The following is a 19,960-nucleotide window of genomic DNA, read 5'->3' on the forward strand; positions in this document are numbered from 1 at the left end:
TGCAATCTGAGCCCTGCACTCTTCAATATTTACATCAACAAATTGGCCCCTATTCTAGAAAAATCCTCAGCCCCTGGTGTTAGTCTCCACAAATCAGAGGTTAAATCCCTACTCTTCACAGATGACCTATGCCTGCTGTCACCCACAGCACATGGTCTACAGCAGAGCCTGGACCTGCTAGAGCAGTACTGCCAGACTTGGGCCCTGGCAGTAGACCCCAAAAAGACAAAATAATGATTTTCCAGAGAAGATCCAGATCTCAGGGAATTAGACCAAAGTTCTCAATTGGTACAAAATATAGAGTACTGCACACACTACAATTACTTAGGTTTAAAAATAAGCTCCACTGGACACCTTAATGAGGCAGTGAATGAACTGAGAGAGAAAGCACACAGGGCATTCTACGCCATTAAAAAACAGATTCAAAATGAAATACCTATTAAGATTTGGCTAAAACTAATTGAATGTGTCATTGAACCAATTGCACTTTATGGCAGCGAGGTGTAGTGTCCACTTGCAAATCAAGATTTCATCAAAAGGGACAAACACCCCATTGAAACCCTGCATGCAGAGTTCTGTAAGATTCTCCTATATGTCCAGAGGAAAACTACAAACAATGCATGCAGGGCAGAATTAGGCCAATATCCACTAATAATACAAACTCAAAAAAGAGCAATTCAGTTTTGGAAACATCTAAAATACAGTGACCCCCTCTAATATCATTACCAAGCCCTGCAATGCCAAGAGCTGAGCAAAGAAAATAGTCCCCTCATTCAGCTGGTCCTGGGGCTGAGTTCACAAACTTGTTCTACTAACACACTGAAGCCTCAGGACCAGAACATCCAATCAATCAGAATAAACCAAATTACAACACCATCAAAACAAAACTACATTGCTTATTGGGAAACACAAGCACAAAGCCTAATGCAGTGCTATCTGGCCCAAAATCGGCAGTACACCGTGGCTAACTATTTGACCATGGCTACTGATCAAAACCTTAGAAAAACCTTGACAAAGTACAGGTTCAGTGAGCACAGCCTTGTCATTGAAACGGGTAGACACAGGAAAACCTGGCTCCCTGTAGAGGAAAGGCTGTGCAACCACTGCACAACAGCAGAACCTGAGACATAGCTGCATTTCCTGACAATATGTCAAAAATATAAAACAATTAGTGTCATTTCCCCAAATTTGAAACCCTTATTCAAGGTTTCAAAGACCTCTCTGGCAGCGCACTACATTGCTGCCTGCAATAAGATGAGGGACAGTGTCTGACAGACCAATCAACCTGCACATATCCTCCACTGTATGCTTATTGTTATTGTTCAATGTATAGTTATTTTGACCCTTGGTTATTGTTGTTACTGTTGTCCCGTTGACAATTTTGATTCTTATTATTTATTCTTATATTTACAATTCTCATATTGTAAATATCCAAAGCAGGCTTTGGCAATATGTACATTGTTACGTCATGCCAATAAAGCAAATTTAATAGAATTTAATTGAAAGAGAGAGACAGAGTTAGGGAGACGGGAAGACCAAAATGGACCTTTTTTTCCAATTACACAGAGACATGATTTATCCATTGACGTACTGTATGTGAAATCAGCACACCGAAACATAACACGGTGAGCTGCACCAAAATATTGTTACAAATCAAAAATGGTGTCCCTGCCGTTCAACCCTCAACATGGTCACAACATTCTCCTTTCAGGGTGATATGTCTCAAACCAAACCCTGCTGTGATTTCAGAGGCTTGGCCTCCTCCTACCTATGGCCAAGCATTAGCATCACAGACTCCCCTCTCATTCTCAAACATTATGCGCTGCGTCATCCAGACACGGTAACTCAATGATTGACCATCACACTTTTACACACACACACATCAACACAGTAGAGCCCGGGGTCGTCAAATGTCACCAAGCTCATCAGATATTCAAAGATCAGATTGAGAAACACACGCACGCACACACACACACACACACACACACACACACAATTCTGACAATACAAGGCCTTCTGTCACTAGGATCCACAAAGATATCGCCATGACACCCAACCCACACATCTGCTCCTGATTTCAAACCATTTCTGAAGTGTAAAATACTTAGTCTGGGTACCTGTCTCTGTAACAGTCGACTCTTTGTGTCATATGCCAAAGATATGTACAAGGAGTGGAATGTAATAGCTGAACAGAGATGGCAACCAGGCTATAAAATACCAACAGGGTTACACAAAAAACATTACCACCTCGATCAAGTAAACAAGATATAAATGGTGTGATCTATTTATAGGATAGTTAACGTAATAGTATTTTTATCTGTCTTGAACAGGTGATTCATTTGGAGTGGTGGTCATATGAATACAACTCAACATCTTCACAAACATACTGTATATCTACCATGTTATGACAATGTGCTTACTGTATACACAAAACCCACAAATTTTACTGTAATTACTGTAGAATCTATAGCCTGTAGCCAGTGCATTTGCTTTGCAAAAAAATTATAATAGGCATATTATCGCATCATAAACTGTTAGCTATATTGAAGAGGTGAATTGTAACTGAAAAACACGTTTTACACGTCAAAGCTATGTAACTAAGGACCTGTAAAACTACTTCCTATTGCCATGTGGCTCAGTTGGTAGAGCATGGTGCTTGCAATGACAGCATTGTGGGTTCAATTCCCATGTGGGGGGCAGTATGACAAAGCATGTACTCACTAATACTGTATGTTGCTCTGGATAAGAACATCTGCCAAATGACAAACATGTAAACACATTTGAAGTCGGAAGTTTACATACACTTATGTTGGAGTCATTAAAGCTCATTTTTCAACCACTCCACAAATTTCTTGTTAACAAACTATAGTTTTGGTAAGTCGGTTAGGACATCTACTTTGTGCATGAAACAAGTAATTTTTCCAACAATTGTTTCCAGACAGATTATTTAACTTATAATTAATTCACTGTATCACAGTGGGTCAGAAGTTTACATACACTAAGTTGACTGTGCCTTTAAACAGCTTTGGAAATTATGTCATGGCTTTAGAAGCTTCTGACAGGCTAATTGACATCTTTTGACTCAATTGGAGGTGTACCTGTGGATGTATTTCAAGGCCTACCTTCAAACTCAGTGCCTCTTTGTTTGACATCATGGGAAAATCCAAAGAAATCATCCAAGACCTCAGAAAAAAATGTAGACCTCCACAAGTCTGGTTCATCCTTGGGAGCAATTTCCAAACGCCCTGAAGGTACCACGTTCATCTGTACAAACAATAGTACGCAAGTATAAACACCATGGGACCACACAGCCGTCATACCGCTCAGGAAGGAGACGCGTTCTGTCTCCTAGAGATTAACGTACTTTGGTGGGAAAAGTGCAAATCAATCCCAGAACAACAGCAAATGACCCTGTGAAGGTGCTGGAGGAAACAGGCACAAACGTATCTATATCCACAGTAAAACGAATCCTATATCAACATAACCTGAAAGGCCGCTCAGCAAGGAAGGAGCCACTGCTCCAAAACCGCCATAAAAAAGCCAGACTACGGTTTACAACTGCACATAGGGACAAATATCGTACTTTTTGGAGAAATGTCCTCTGGTCTGATGAAACAAAAATATAACTGTTTGGCCATAATGACCATCGTTACGTTTGGAGGAAAAAAGGGGATGCTTGCAAGCCGATGTTGAAGCAACATCTCAAGGCATCAGTCAGGAAGTTAAAGCTTGGTCGCAAATGGGTCTTCCAAATGGACAATGACCCAAAGCATACTTCAAAAGTTGTGGAAAATGGCTTAAGGACAACATAGTCAAGGTATTGGTGTGGCCATCAAAAAGCCTCGACCTCATCCTATAGAAAATTTGTGAAAGCGTTAGGGAGCAAGGAGGCCTACAAACCTGACTCAGTTACATCAGCTCTGTCAGGGGGAATGGTTCAACATTCACCCAACTTATTGTGGGAAGGTTGTGGAAGGCTACCTGAAACGTTTGACCCAAGTTAAACAATTTAAAGGCAATGCTACCAAATACTAATTGAGTGTATGTAAACTTCTGACGCACTGGGAATGTGATGAAAGAAATAAAAGCTGAAATAAATCATTCTCTCTATTATTTTGACATTTCACATTCTTAAAATAAAGAGGTGATCCTGACTGACCTAAGACAGGGAATTTTTACTAGGATTAAATGGCAGGAATTGTGAAAAACTAAGTTGAAATGTATTTGGCTACGGTGTATGTAAACTTCCGAAGTCAACTGTATGTCTTTATGACATACTGGCTATTATCCTTTGGGTGGCAGCAGCACATGCTGCATTGATCATGAAGACAAAAGTCCCACTAGGCTGTCGAGTCACCTTAATGTCCCCTGTGAATGTGAATGATTTCACCTAGGGCAACAGACCTGCTTCATGTAACCACACTTGCCTTCTATCCTCCCTCTCTCTTTCACCCTCCAGGGCCAGGCAGTGTGTGTTTGTGGTAATAGTAGTGTGTGCACATGTGAGAGTATGTATCGAGGGGTGGAGGATGGAGAAACACCCACACATCCATTGCTGACAAAGCTGTATGCAACACAAAGTCACACAGACACATACTCACACCTTGTATAGTCATTCAAATGTTGATATTAGCAGCAATCAATCTTTGTGTTGGCCATCAACAACAAAGTGTTTAGACACAAGCTTCGTCAATGGTTATGTTACTGTGCGTGGCATCACCAGTCGGCTTCAAACACTACAGTGATTTCCATAGAATTAGAATGAATAGACCTGACATTTCCATTCAAGTAAACCAGTGTTGTGTTCGAGACCACCTAAAGCCAGAGCGATTGAAGACCAAGACCGGAGTGTCTGGGGAGATAAATCTAGCTAGCTAAGTCAGCCATTGGCTAGGCCATCAGAAGCTAGATAGAAGGCATCTGCCATTCAACTGTATTAGGGCAACATTTTGGAGTGACAGTGGAATCAACAAATCACATTTTTACTTGTAATGGGTGGGACCGTTTTTCCAAAAATGTATGGAAACTTCTGCCTTCTCAAAGTCCAACAGGTCACTGTGCAATAGCGAGCAGTAGTTTTCCCACTGTCTAGCTTGCTATCTTCTGTTGTAGGCTAGTTTGCAGCAACTGCAACAGGTGTTATCAAAGAGGATATTGTTGCTAATTTGATAGATTCTCCCTTTTCAAGAATGACTTTCAACAAGAAGTTAAGGTTCAACTGATCGTCATTTGGTGAGTGGAACTGTGTTTTTATTGCAGCTCGCTTGCTCTTGTTAGCCATTTCTTTGAAAATAATGTATGTGCGTAACATTGTTGCATTTAGTGTAGTGGTGCCTGGAGAGGTGGGCATACTCAAATTTTGCTAATCATTTCCCAAACGACCAGCCCAGTAATTTCGCAAACGGCCTGTCCTGAATTAACACTTATTTTAATTTAATATAAAACATCAATAAAATCAATTTAGCCTCAAATAAATAATGAAACATGTTCAATTTGGTTTAAATAATGCAAAAACAAAGTGTTGGAGAAGAAAGTAATATGTGCCATGTAAAAATGTGTGCCATGTAAAATGTGTGCCATGTAAAAATGTGTGCCATGTAAAAATGTGTGCCATGTAAAATATGTGCCATGTAAAAAAGCTAACGTTTAAGTTCCTTTCTCAGAACATGAAAACATATGAAAGTTGGTGGTTCCTTTTAACATGAGACTTCAATATTCCAAGGTAAGAGGTTTTAGGTTGTAGTTAATATAGTATTTATAGGACTATTTCTCTCTATACCATTTGTATTTCATATACCTTTGACTATTGGATGTCCTTATAGGCACTATAGTATTGCCAGTGTAACAGTATAGCTTCCATCCCCCTCCTCGCCCCTACCTGGGCTCGAACCAGGAACACATCGACAACAGCCACACTCGAAGCATCGTTACCCATCACTCCACAAAAGCCGCGGCCCTTGCAGCGCAAGGTGAATAACTACTCCAAATCTAAAAGCGAGTGACGTTTGAAACAGTATTAGCGCACACCCAGCTAACTAGCTAGCCATTTCACATTGGTTACACCAGCCATTAGGCTGATAGGCTTGAAGTCATAAACAGCGCTGTGCTTGCGAAGAGCTGCTGGCAAAACGCACGAAAGTGCTGTTTGAATGAATGATTACGGGCCTGCTGCTGCTCAGTCAGACTGCTCTATCAAATCAGACTTAATTATAACATAATAACACACAGAAATACGAGCCTTTGGTCATTAATATGGTCAAATCCGGAAACTATCATCTCGAAAACAAAACGTTTATTATTTCAGTGAAATACGGAACCGTTCGGTATTTTATCTAACAGGTGGCATCCCTAAGTCTAAATATTCTTGTTACATTGCACAACCTTCAATGTATGTCATAATTACGTAAAATCCTGGCAAATTAGTTCGCAATGAGCCAGGCAGCCCAAACTGTTGCATATACCCTGACTCTGCGTGCAATGAACGAATGCTAGCTAGCAATTTACCTTGGCTTCTACTGCATTCGCGTAACAGGCAGGCTACTCGTGGAGTGCAATGGTTAGAGCGTTGGACTAGTTAACTGTGCGGTTGCAAGATTGGAACCCCTGAGCTGACAAAGTGAAATTCTGCCGTTAACCCACAGTTCCTAGGCCGTCATTGAAAATAAGAATGTGTTCTTAACTGACTTGCCTAGTTAAATAAAAGGTATTAAAAAAGTTATTTTAAAAAAATGTAGTCGGAAATCGGCGCCCAAAAATACCGATTTCCGATTGTTATGAAAACTTGAAATCGGCCCTAATTAATCGGCCATTCCGATTAATCGGTCGACCCCTAGTTGACCGATGTCATTCTTCTGTGAGCTGCTCCATTCCAAAACCAGTTGAGCACTACACGCTTTTGTTGCCCGCAGATGATATTCTGCTAAAACTAGGCTGTGTGCGTGCCGCACTGTTTCAAACGTCACTCGCTTTTAGATTTGGAGTAGTTATTCACTTTGCGCTGCAAGGGCCGCGGCTTTTGTGGAGTGATGGGTAACGATGCTTCGAGTGTGGCTGTTGTCGATGTGTTCCTGGTTCGAGCCCAGGAGGTGAATAGCACTACACGCAGGTGAATAGTTTTCAAACGTCACTCGCTTTTAGATTTGGAGTAGTTATTCACTTTGCGCTGCAAGGGCCGCGGCTTTTGTGGAGTGATGGGTAACGATGCTTCGAGTGTGGCTGTTGTCGATGTGTTCCTGGTTCGAGCCCAGGAGGTGAATAGCACTACACGCTTTTGTGAATAGTTTTCACGTGCTTTGTGATTGCGTAGGCTACTTTGTGCATGATTTATCTATTGTACTACATCCTTGATATACCTACACTATACTTATCAAAAATTGTATACCTACACTACTACTTTGATAAGCATCAGTGGGGAATAAGAAGTGAGTCTATGCAATGCCCATTTTTTTTAAGTGGGTATACGGTGTATACCAGCGTATACCCTCCACTATGCCACTGGCCCTTTGTGTTTTACAAAAAGTACACTCTCCTACATGAGTGCGCTGGTATTACCATTGCTGTCCTTTCAGCATCATGAACCTGCCACACACTGAATGTCCAATAGGTCCGCCACTGAGCAAACATGTCTAGATACAAAGACCGACAGTATTAATGTTTCAAGAAAGGAGTGTATATATTTGGCCTGGCAAAGTAGTTTTATGCGCTGACTGAATGAAAGCTGATAATGATGAGCTTTGTACTCCGCTGGTCTCGGGAAGAAATTGCAAGTCCTCACTGTCCGAAACCGAGTCAAGGCCGAGCACAAATGTATTGGACACCGAGACAAGACTAAGACAAGACCAGTCTCGAGTACTACAACACTGAAGTCAACATAGCCCAGGGGTTCCCAAACTGTTTTGGCCAACGACCCCATTTTGATATTTAAAATAAATTGCGACCCCACCATGTAAAAAGGTGATGTAATCAACGGCCAATGTTACATTTCTTAATTGGGGCTATGAAAAGAACATTATCATTATTGATGTTATTTCCCCCCAGTCCAATGTATTTCCTGGTCTTGTCCACTCTGCTCTAATGAGTCCTGCGGTGGCTTGTGGACATTGTAGAGGGAAACAGAAGACATGCACGTGTTTCAGAGAGTCTTATCTTTCAGTGATGGGGTCATAATATTTTGTAGCTTAAACCATTCAAAACAGAGACACATTTGTTGGAAGGAAACAGAAACCGCTGTTTATTACATGGGAATCTAGCAGTTACCAGAGGTTACTGAAGTAAATGTGGGTCTATGAACTAGGGGTCTGCGTTTCTCCTGCAACCCCATATTCAAATCAGGCAACCCCACATGGGGTAGCAGGCCCTAGTTTGGGAAATGCTGACATATTGGCCCAGCGTAGTACAGGTTAGGGTTTGGCCGGGGTAGGCCTTCATTGTAAATAAGAATTTGTTCTTAACTGACTTGCCTAGTTAACGAAATAAAAAATAATAAAAAGGACTGAACTCAAGACCTAGTTGACAACAATAGACCGCTTCAAGTTTTTGTAGGCTTAACTTAATCTAAACAGTTCTCTGATTTTGGTTAAACGTAATTGAAGAGTTTTACGAACTCACAGTGAGTCACAACCCAACTTATGTTTCACAGCCCTAGTATTTTTTTGTGTGTCTAAAACGCTACTTTCTTTTTGGTGTGAGAGCTCAAGCCTCCTCCTCCCTGTCTCAGTCCCCAGGTAACCATGGCGATGAACAGCAAGAAAGAACCTTTCTTGTTGGCTGCCCTAAACCAGCATTTGGTTGTAGGGGAGGAAAGAGGCTCCCATAGTATCTCCCAAACTGTTCTACCAGGGCCTACCTTTTCATGACATGGTATATATTATGTCATCCATATAAAATACATAGATGCATGTAGGCCTAATAATAAATGTACTGTTCTAAAATCAGATTAAATAAATATAAGGATGCCAGCATAAACTTACTGTTTTAGAATCCAGCTCATGTCTGTTTTGCGCCAAAACTTTATCCACACCAGCTTGGTCTATGTATGTGACAAACCCGAATCCCCTGAAGAAAAAAACAATGCCTTTGAATTATAACTGGCTGACACAACAAAACACAACCTATCGCCCCGGCTATAAAGAAAATAAACCAATGAGCGCGCGCCTATGATAGGACGGTGAGGTGCGCACGCCTCCTTACCTTGATCTCTTCGTAACTGGATCTCGCATCACCATACACTCCTTCACCTCGCCGAATTTACAGAAGTATTCATTCAAACCCTCTGTAAAAAAATATATATATGAAAGGATGGTCGAACAGCGTTCCAAAGACGAAATATTATTTAAATGTAGGCAATAATAGGGTATTTAAGACGACAGACAACGCATCTGAGCAAGACCACGTTGTTGTTAGTCTGTCGAAACGTCATTCATTGAAAGTAGGATTCAACTCATGGCTGTCTGGGTTGATAGCCCATGTTATATTATGTTGATACAACCATAGTTACTTCACAATTGATATAACGTAGGGTATACAAATAAGCCGATTTGACTATAGACTATACTTTTATAATCAACCAATAGGCAACACAGTTTACAAACAATGAGCTTTTGAAGAACACTAGCCTCAATGATGCTGTAATAAGCGAAACAACGCAATATCACAAACAAAAACACCCTCAAAGCTGCAAAAGGCACGATGTTATCACCTGCTTCAATCAGATATCAAAATAAAAAAACGTGTTCCATATGGTAACCAACCGCCCAAATAACATAAAATACATTTAAACATTAAAATACTAGTCCAAATATACAATGTTAATCCCATATCGTCTCGGCTGTTTCAGTCTGCAGTTCAAATCCTGCGCTGCCTACTGATCCTCGTTGAATGAAAGCTTTGATTTCGGCAGGATAGGCTATAAAACTGTTTTGTTTAACAAACTTCCGAGAGCTTCACATAGCCCACTCAACAACGTTAAGAATTCTTCTACACATAGTATATACAACGGGTAATAACACTAGCCTAAATCTATCAAAGCATTCTATTTGCATCCAGGGACTTTAAAAGTCGCTCGCGGGACAGCTCACCTTGTGTTGTCTGCCAACTGAGACCCCCGATGAACATTTTGCTGAATGGGAGAGATAAAGGCGAGAGTAAGAACAACATATTACCGTAAAATAGACCTCAGACACTAAAACCATACTGCAATTCATAGATTTATATACACAATAACTGAAATAAAGTAAAGGGGGAAAATCGGCCATGTTGTGAATGCACGAGTGGTCAAGTCGGGCCAGTAAAATGCTTACGAGAAAATACTGTAATCAAGTGCTCTCCAAATGGAAATAAAAAGTTGTTACAATAGTTATCTCCTCACTCAAAAGAAAAAAGAGAATAGGTATTGGGTCCTGCCCGGTTGAGCGGCACTGATACACGGTTGAGCGGACCACATTGGAGAGCACAGCACATCAGAACAAGCATGCCTGCCTGTCTTTTGTCTCCGCGCTCCGGTCGGCTCCACACAAACCAAACTCCACTATTATCTCTCATACACAGGGAAGCAAGCAAGGCCAAGACGCTGGAGAGACGGCGCCGGAGATTTACCAAGGGTCGTGGGGGGAGTTGTCCACCGAGGACAGGCTGCTTTGGCTCCCTTCCGTATCCATTCCGTTCCTCTGTTCTCGACTATGAGGTGAGGAAAGGCAGTGAGTAGCAGACTCAGGGTGGCGGAGGGGTGTGGGGGTGGTTTGTCTAGAGGAGGAGGGACGAGCGAGCGTGGCGCCCGCACACGCACGCTGACACACACACACACACACACACAAGCAGGCTCCGCCTCTCTCTCGCTTTTCCGTGCTCGCGATTCCCTCCCCTCACCACACCGCCTTGTTGGTTTGGCGCTCTCTTGAAACGTTTCCCCGCGGAAGGATAATGATGTGCATAGTGGAAGTTTTGAGGAAGTCTATTCTATGCGAATAAATTATTAGTACACAGTATATGCCTAGTAAAATAAGGCTTCCAGCTTTTAAGTAAGTATAAAGTACACTCTGTGACTAAATCTGAGTGTAGGGGGGATGTAGTGAAATGTGGAAGGCGTCTTCTAATGCATCAGAGAGGATGGAGTGGCGTCAAGACACTTTTATGGATTTGATATGGGGTACACCCCAGGGATTCATGACAACTACACTAAGCCTTGCAGACACAGATACATGATTTTTACACTATCACGTTGACCCTAACCATACTGTTGATTTACTATTTTTACACTGCTGGCAACGATATTTTATTTCACCGTTCCAGCAATTTATGGATGCATAACCAGGACAGGGTAGTACAGCTTTTATTGGCCCAGCTCAGTACACCCCCTTAGACATCCTCCTTGCAGAGACCCATCCAGGTTGTGCCACCAATCTGACTGACTGGGTTCAAACCATCAACCTGTGTCTCTTGCACACCACAAAACTGTGTTAACCTGCTGAGCTAAAGCCTATAGTAGGCATTCTCTCTAGGAACTGCTCTGCTCACGGGGTGCCAGAGGCCTGATATGTAAGCTACACAGTACCCTGCCTCTGCTCATTTTGAACAGTTTTAACTGTACTGTACATGCCTGTTCTTAGTCGCAGCAGGTTGCTATGGCTCTCTGTCTCTTTACAAATGGCTGAGGTTTTAAGTCACCCTGGATATGTCTCAAATGGTCCTCTATTGCATAGTGTACTAGATTTGACCAGATCCCATATGGCTATGTTAAAAAAGTGTGCACTGTGTAGGGAATATGGTGACATTTGAGACAAAAGTCCTTATGCCCCCACACTGCATGCCCATGTGACCACCCATGTGACTGCCTTAACCAACTAAGTGGCAGATTAACAGCTTTTCCCCTAAGTAGGCTACCCTCTTCACTGGGCCAAGAAAGTCACCTGAGGGCTTTAAATGCATTGGTGGGACTGCTCCTGTCCTATGGTACAGTGAGGTGCATGTACTACCCTACAAGCTATGTGTATATTAGCTGAACTGTCAAAGTGTACTTGTCAAAACTGTAGTTTGTTTACTGCTATTTACTGTGCAGATTTGAAAGGTGCACATTGAGCTATAGCCTACATAATGTGTGCATTACAGAGAAATGGGAGACATCTAATGCATCGAAACACTGAGTGGTGACAGAGAGAGAGAATGAGAGAAAGAGAGAAAGAAAGAGAAAGGACAGAGAGAGAGAGAAAGGGGGCTCCAACAACTAAAAACTCTAGACCAGACTCTCATTTTCCACACATAAACGTGTGTTTACAATACCTCCAATGCATCAAACTGCACTTAATACACACACACACACACACACACACACACACACACACACACACACACACACACACACACACACACACACACACACAATAATGAGTGGTGGCTGTTTATGTGCAGCCTCACGAGACGTGCTGTCAGGCGTATGTGTGTCAAACGGTTGTGAGGGCTGGTGTTGGGGGTGGGGGCTGGCGCGGTGGGGGCTGGCGGGGGGAGAGGTGGACCATGTCGAGAGAACAGTATGTAGGACAGAGCCTAGCTAGCGCCCTATCCTGACTGACTGACTGACTGGAGCTGTGGGCGTGATACATTTCTGCATGCATGATCAATGGGGCTGAATAAAGAGAGATAGAGGGAGCGAGAGGGGAAGTGAGAGTGAGAGGGGAGTGAGAGGGGGAGGGGAAGGAATGAGTTGTGAAAGTGATAGGAAAACGAGCAAAAGGAGAAAGGTAGGAAACATTTTTGCAAAAGAAAGTGATGGGACTAGGTGCTAGATATGATATGATGGAGAGAGGGAGACACTTGGGAAGTATATTAGTATACTGTATATGAATGAGTAAATGGGAATGAGTAAAAATGGGCTAAAAAAGAGAGAAGGCAAACAGAACTCCAATCAGTACAAAATAGACGCTTATAAGAATAGTAGAGAGAAAGATTAAGACTTAAAGTATGTAAGTTATGCCATATCCAACCTTTGTCCACTTGCTTTGAAGCTCTTCAGCAACACTTGAATGAACAAGAATGGGATGGGATGCACGCATGCACACCTGTGTGTTATAACACTTGATTAACCCATTTTCCTTTAGAAATTAGTTATTTGAGCAATATTATATTTATTAATGTCAGCTTCAGTCATTCAACTTTTCAACCTCTACACGACATGCATTTTTGTCCTCAAGAGACCTGTAACAGATTAGTTATGTTTGATTCAGTAATTTGGACCAAGATATGGTTATGGTTTCTTCATACTCTGGTTTGTTAATTAACCTCACCAAACCAAAATGGCTTCAGCTTCTCTCTCTCTCTCTCTCTCTCTCTCTCTCTCTCTCTCTCGCTCTCTCTCTCTCCCCACCAACTCCAAACACAGTGATAGTTTGTCCAATCTGACTCTCCTGTATATTTGTTTCCTTGATCACAACAGACCCAGTGTGGGAAGCATATTGTTCAACCTTGATCTTTGACCCTTTATTTCCTAGGACCTGCTCAGAGAGACCCTGAAGGGAATTTGGGGTTGCTGCTGCAATCCCCAAAATCACTGGGAGTGTTAGTGGCTAGGCTGTAGGTTTCATAAGTTCTATGGCTTTGTGTACGTTCTCAATACATAAATGCTGTGCAGGCCAACACAGACTCCGAGATCATTTTGTCATATTGTAGCAAATTCGGGGCATGCCTTCGTAGAATCTTGCACCTCTGCCATGTAAATGAACAGTGGCAGGGAAATGGAAATTACTGCTGAGTGAGAGATTTCCCTCACAAATTACTTGCCCAATGCCACTGCGTTGTAGGTTCATGGCACGCCAGGAAGCCTTTGCCTTGGGTATCGGGGAGGAAGCCAATAGACCAAAAGGACACCAAGAGGAAAGAAGTAATTCACTTTAATTGAGGTATTTGTTCAACTGGCAGGTGGCAAGAGGAGGAAGGGAAGGCTTTAGGAGAAGGAGTGAAAAAAAAACAAGCACACCTGTGCTGCTAGGACAGAGCTCCACCTCTGTTCTCCTGGTATGACAATCCTTCCATCCCCAGGGAAGGGTTTAGCGAGGGAATGAGACAAAGGGAGGAGAGAAAGAGAGAAAGGGTGAAATGTAGAGGAATGCTTCAGACAGCTTCAACACAATGGTAGACGTTTAGCTGGTTTTAATTCATTTTGATACATCTTTAATCTCATAAGCACAATACATATACTATCAAATGATTGATAGTATATGGAAGCAAGGAAAAGCAAAGGGGGAGAAAGGAAAGGGGTGAGGGAAAAAAGGGTTTATTTACACATTATTTTACTCAGACAACTGGGTGACTATTTTAGGTGTTTCAAAATAAGAAACTGGGAGTGACACATACACACAACACAGTCACAACAGAGGCTACGATTTAGCACAGGCCTAACACTTACGGACAGCTTGTCAATACAAAGTTACCACAAAGACAATGGCTACGGGAAACACGGCACCATTAGGGAAACTTTATATCCATCGTTGTCTTATTGCATTATAGTCTCTCCCAACTAACTCACAATCCACTGATCATGTCATTTCTAGACACTGACCAAACTCCTTTTGCACTATTAGCTGCCCTTTGAGTATTTTGCACATGTGCTATAATGTTACAATTGCTATCTTTGGAAAGGAAGGTTACATTGATAGATGGTGTTTTCTTGTTGAAAATCTCTAGCTTTGAGGGTTGTGTGGTTCATGGTAACTTTCAGACTTGGGCATGCATTCACTTTTAAAGCAGTAGTACCATGGTTGTACAAACATTATACATCAGCGCAATTAACGTTGGATAACCTGTAACGGTCTTCTTCCTCCTCTGACGAGAAGTAGTAGGAAGGATCGGAGAACCAATGCACAGCGTGGTAAGTGTCCATCTTTTTATTCTCAATTCTCAATTCTCTTTTTATTCTCAAGTAAATGAACACTGAACGAACGAACCGAAACAGTTCTGTCTGGTGCAGATACCAACACTCAACAGAAAACAATAGCCCACAACTCAAGGGTGAAAACAGGCTGCCTAAGTATGGTTTTCAATCAGGGACAACGACTGACAGCTGCCTCCGATTGAGAACCATACCAGGCCAAACACAGGAACACCAAATCATAGAAAAACGAACATAGACAACCCACCCACTCACGCCCTGACCATACCAAAACAAAGACATAACAAAAGAACTAAGGTCAGAACGTGACATAACCATTGCTTAAGTGCAGAAAATGACCGTTTTCTAGACACCATAGTAACCGTGTAGACGCCCATCATTACATATTTAACATTACCGTAATGTCTTTGGCCATTGAAGATGGTCAATGTGAGATCTAAATTCAAATATTGTGGTCATGACCAATGTGACAGATCAACTACCAAATAACGTTAATAGTCCGTCAGATCAGAAACTCCCCCATAGGGACCTTTGGGGGAAGGACTTTGCCCAGAGGCAAAATCTACAGCTCTCATTTACAAAGCACCTCTGCCAAAGACACACACACACAAACACACACACACACACACACACACACACACACACGCACATGCACAAGTGAAGTCAGAATATGGCCCTGTACTCTTTTAATCCTTCCCCTCCCCACTCCCCCTACTTCCATCCACAGGGCCTATCAACGCCATACCTCCCTGCTATTTATAGGATACGACTGTCCCCTCATCCGCTCCCCCTGCCTAAGCACAGACATGGGGGTGCATTTCAATAATCAACAGTGACCTCCTCTCCTCTCCTTCATCTGCACTGATCCCAACCAGAAGGGAGAGGGGTGAAAGAAATGGCAGATGCCAATCAACGACCCCTATATGGTTCTTGATTCATTGGGAAGAGGCAGATTGAACTATCTGATTCAGACGCCTATAGTTTGATAGTGTCCTGATTTGTGTGACCTCACCAGTAAGGAAATATCAAGATGACAAAATCAGCAGGAGCAGAAACTCGCTGAAGATTTGCAGAAACTCTTCAGCAGTTTAGATTTTGGCCAGTCATTTAGCAAAATTCAATGTAATATCTGTATCACATTTCAATATTGAAAGGAGCAGGTCGGCTGGAGGGGCCTTCTCGTGGACCGAACCGGAAGTACAACATGAAGGTAAACGTCAAACAGACATAACAAATGTTTGACAATTCACATAATATAGTTCACTTAAAACCATTTAACAGAGTGACAGGAGAGAGAACGAAAATGAGAGAGGGAGGCAGGGTAGGGAGACAGGGAGGTACAGTGCTGCTGAGGCTCCATTGTGGGGCTTTTGTGAGGCTCAGATTGTCTTCTTCTCTGGGAAAGTGGAAACTCAACACTTCTCCCCGGAGGTCTGGTTACCAGGTGAGAGAGGAAGCAAGAATGGAAAAACAGAGCCCAAGCAAGAGAGAGGAGGAGGGAGGCAGGGCGGAGAAGTGTGGAGAGAGGAATAGGCGATGAGGGAAGAAAAAGATAATGAGATTTGGACATGAGTTGAAGAGAGGTGGAAAGAGAGAGAAACTGAGAAAGGGGGAGATGTAGAGCTGTACATACAGATAAGAAAATAGAGAGGGAGAAAGAGGTAGGTTTTGTTTAAAACCTCACAGGACTAACACAGCTGGGGGTAAGTAAGTGTTCACTGTAAATCACTGAATAGACTACACCATTTTGTATAAAAAAAAGTGTAATTCTACAAAACTTTCTGTGTATCAGATCTAATAATACACTACGTCTAAATCCAATTTCTACAACCTTACATTTTGGGTTATCATAGGGTTGTGATAGGGTTATCATAGGGTTGTGATAGGGTTATCATATGGTTGTGATAGGGTTATCATAGGGTTATCATAGGGTTGTGATAGGGTTATCATAGGGTTGTGATAGGGTTATCATAGGGTTGTGATAGGGTTATCATAGGGTTGTGATAGGGTTATCATAGGGTTGTGATAGGGTTATCAAAGGGTTGTGATAGGGTTATCATAGGGTTGTGATAGGGTTATCATAGGGTTGTGATAGGGTTATCAAAGGGTTGTGATAGGGTTATCATAGGGTTGTGATAGGGTAAGCAGTGGTGGAAAAAGTACTAAATTGTCATTTGTCAAAATTCCTTAATAGAAATGACTCAAGTGAAAGTGTCACCCAGTAAAATACTACTTGAGTAAATATCTAAAAGTATCTGGTTTAAAATGTACTTAAGTACAGTGGTGGGAAAAGTATTCAACGGTCATACTTGAGTAAAAGTTCAAAGTTGAAGTAAATGCTATACATCAAATTCCTTATATTAAGCAAACCAGTTGACACAATTTTCTTGTTTTTTATTTATTTACAAATAGCCAGGGACACACTCCAAAACTCAGACATCATTTACAAAAACAGTATTTGTGTTTAGTGAGGCAGTAGCAATGACAATGCATTATATTGATAGGTGTGTGAATTGGGCCATAATTGCTGTACTGCCTGAGCATTCGAAATGTAATGAGTACTTTTGGGTCAAGGAAATTGTATGGGAGTAAAAAGCACATATTTTCTTTAGTAATGTAGTGGAGTAAAAGTAACATTTGTCAAAAATATAAATAATAAAGTACAGATACACCTAAAAAAAACTACAAGGAAAACTCCACCCAAAAACAATATTTGGGTATTTCTTTCATTAGTCCATTGTTTATATAGTCGCAAAATGTTTTGCATGTCAGCAATCAGGTTATCAAGATATATAACTTTCAAAATACAGAAATACAACCAGTATGATGATTTTTGCATCACATGACACTACGGTTTGCATGATATGATAAATGCATCATACCAGCTATATTTATGTACTTTGAAAGTGATATATCTTGAAAACTTGCTTGCTGACATGCAAAACATTTGGGACTATATCAAACAAGGTACTAATGAAACAAATACCAAGAGGGTGGCATTTTCCTTTAGGAAGTACTTCAAATGATTTTTACTTAGTTACTTTACACAACGGAGGATAAGACTCATTAATAAGCTCATTAGGCATTTCAAATTATATTCTTCAAGAATCAGTGGTTTTGAATCATTAATCATTCAACAGATTGATCATCTGTGATTTAGTTCTTGTTGTTGTAGTGGTTTCTTCACCAAAACAGGACAGGTTCTTCTCACTTGATTCTTTGTCACATAACTCCCCCTCGTGGCCAACACCTGACACTGTTTCCTTCTTAGGAAACCCGGAAGGGCAAACGCTCACTCTCCTTTAAAGTAACTTCTCAACAGGTTGAATGAATGAATGACATTGCCGAAACATACTTTTGCACCCCATCAAAGGCATTTGAAAATTCACATGTTTATTTTGGATAAAAAAAATGTATACAAGTATTCACTTAACCCTGGACACCAATAGTTTACAAAACACAAAAGGATACACTATTTGATTTCTAGCTATCTCTAACAAAGATCTATCACCAATTTCCCTAAAATCCACATATATTTCACACATTTTGATGCCTCATGCAGTTTTGGTGTTTCTTGAGGAAACAATCAAAAACACTACAACTTTTTACTTTATAACATGATAAAACATGGTAACAAAAGTGTGAACCTACCATATTAATACAATCAAGAGTTGTGTAAAGAACTGTATCCTATATGACCGCATATATAATTGTTGACAATTTTCTGACCAGGGCTGTCTTTTCAGTTTGTATAAATAAAAATATAATCCTACGTTCTATTTATAAGTGTCTGTCAAATCACTGAAGGACACCAAAAATAAAGGATAAATGATGTACAGAAATGTTTTAGTTGCAATTACCTGTCTGTTACTGCTTTAGATTATTCTGAATCCGATTTGACTGTAAACGTAAGAGTCCTTCCTCTGATCAACTTGTTTGTGAAGTATGTTATTGGACCTGCATGTTTAGATGCACTATAAATAAAGTTGAATTTGAATGCAAGTACATTCAGGTGACATGCTACAGTAGGTCTCTCTGGGAGGGGGTGTGGTGAAAGTTCAGTGCCTAGTGAACATCTATACACCCCTTGCACAGTTGTCACATTTTCTGCCGCCAAATTAAATATTTCAAAAAGAGATTACATATAGTTTTTATTTCCTACTGATATATACAACAAGCTCCAGATTTTCAAAGTGAAAGAAAGTATAGAACTGTTTTTATTAAATTAAAAATGAAGATGTCTTCAGACCCCATAGTTAATACTAGGTGGAAGCACCTTTGGCAGCAATTACAGCTGTAAATCATTTAGAATAAGATTCTACCAACTATGCACAACTCTTAGGGCAACACATATCCATTGTTTTTGTCAAAATTGCTCAAGCTCAGTACATTTGGTAGGGAATCATTGATGGACTGCAATATTCAAACATTGTCTCTGATTTTCAAGCAGATTTAAGTCAAGACTGAGACTGGACCATTCAGAAACACTCAACACCACTTTGTCAGGACTGAGACTGGACCATTCAGAAACACTCAACACCACTTTGTCAGGACTGAGACTGGACCATTCAGAAACACTCAACACCACTTTGTCAGGACTGAGACTGGACCATTCAGAAACACTCAACACCACTTTGTCAGGACTGAGACTGGACCATTCAGAAACACTCAACACCACTTTGTCAGGACTGAGACTGGACCATTCAGAAACACTCAACACCACTTTGTCAGGACTGAGACTGGACCATTCAGAAACACTCAACACCACTTTGTCAGGACTGAGACTGGACCATTCAGAAACACTCAACACCACTTTGAAAGCCATTCTGGTGTGTCTTTGGCATTAATATTGGTGTAATTGTCTTGCTGTAAAATAAACTCTATCAGACAGTCATAACACCAGGGTATTCAGAAAACTGAGGCAGGTTTTCCTCTAACTTTTTACCTTGAATTTGCTTGTTTCATATTTATTTTGATCCTGACAAACTCACCAGTCCCTGCCGGGGACAAGCAAGTGGTGTGTAGACTTTCACTAGGCACTGTATGTGAGTGAGCTGGCATGTGTGTTTGACAGTGAGTGTGTGT

At 41.2% G+C, this 19,960-nt stretch overlaps 2 protein-coding genes across 3 annotated transcripts in view; both read right to left on the reverse strand.

Moving 5' to 3' along the window:
* Positions 1-10,802, reverse strand: part of LOC110528278 (RNA-binding protein Musashi homolog 1) — a 46,838-nt gene extending 36,036 nt beyond the window's left edge. The window contains exons 1-4 of one of the 2 annotated variants that reach the window (XM_021610213.3): positions 10,594-10,802; positions 10,077-10,117; positions 9,190-9,271; positions 8,970-9,054 (exon numbers count right to left, since the gene is read on the reverse strand). In XM_021610213.3, the coding sequence (XP_021465888.1) occupies positions 8,970-9,054; positions 9,190-9,271; positions 10,077-10,117; positions 10,594-10,655 (270 nt within the window). In that variant the 5' untranslated portion in view covers positions 10,656-10,802. The remainder of the gene's footprint in view (positions 1-8,969; positions 9,055-9,189; positions 9,272-10,076; positions 10,118-10,593) is intronic. The other variant, XM_021610214.3, reaches the window with a different exon arrangement.
* A 6,455-nt stretch (positions 10,803-17,257) lies between these two features.
* The window catches only part of LOC110528280 (protein unc-119 homolog B), a 6,651-nt gene continuing 3,948 nt past the window's right edge, over positions 17,258-19,960 (reverse strand). Inside the window, exon 5 of the mRNA XM_021610218.3 lies at positions 17,258-19,960. This exon is cut by the window's right edge and continues 841 nt beyond it. The gene's annotated coding sequence lies outside the window, so the exon portion shown is untranslated.

This window comes from Oncorhynchus mykiss, chromosome 7, assembly GCF_057628025.1.
Source record: "Oncorhynchus mykiss isolate SJ-2025 chromosome 7, ASM5762802v1, whole genome shotgun sequence".
Lineage (NCBI taxonomy): Eukaryota > Metazoa > Chordata > Actinopteri > Salmoniformes > Salmonidae > Oncorhynchus > Oncorhynchus mykiss.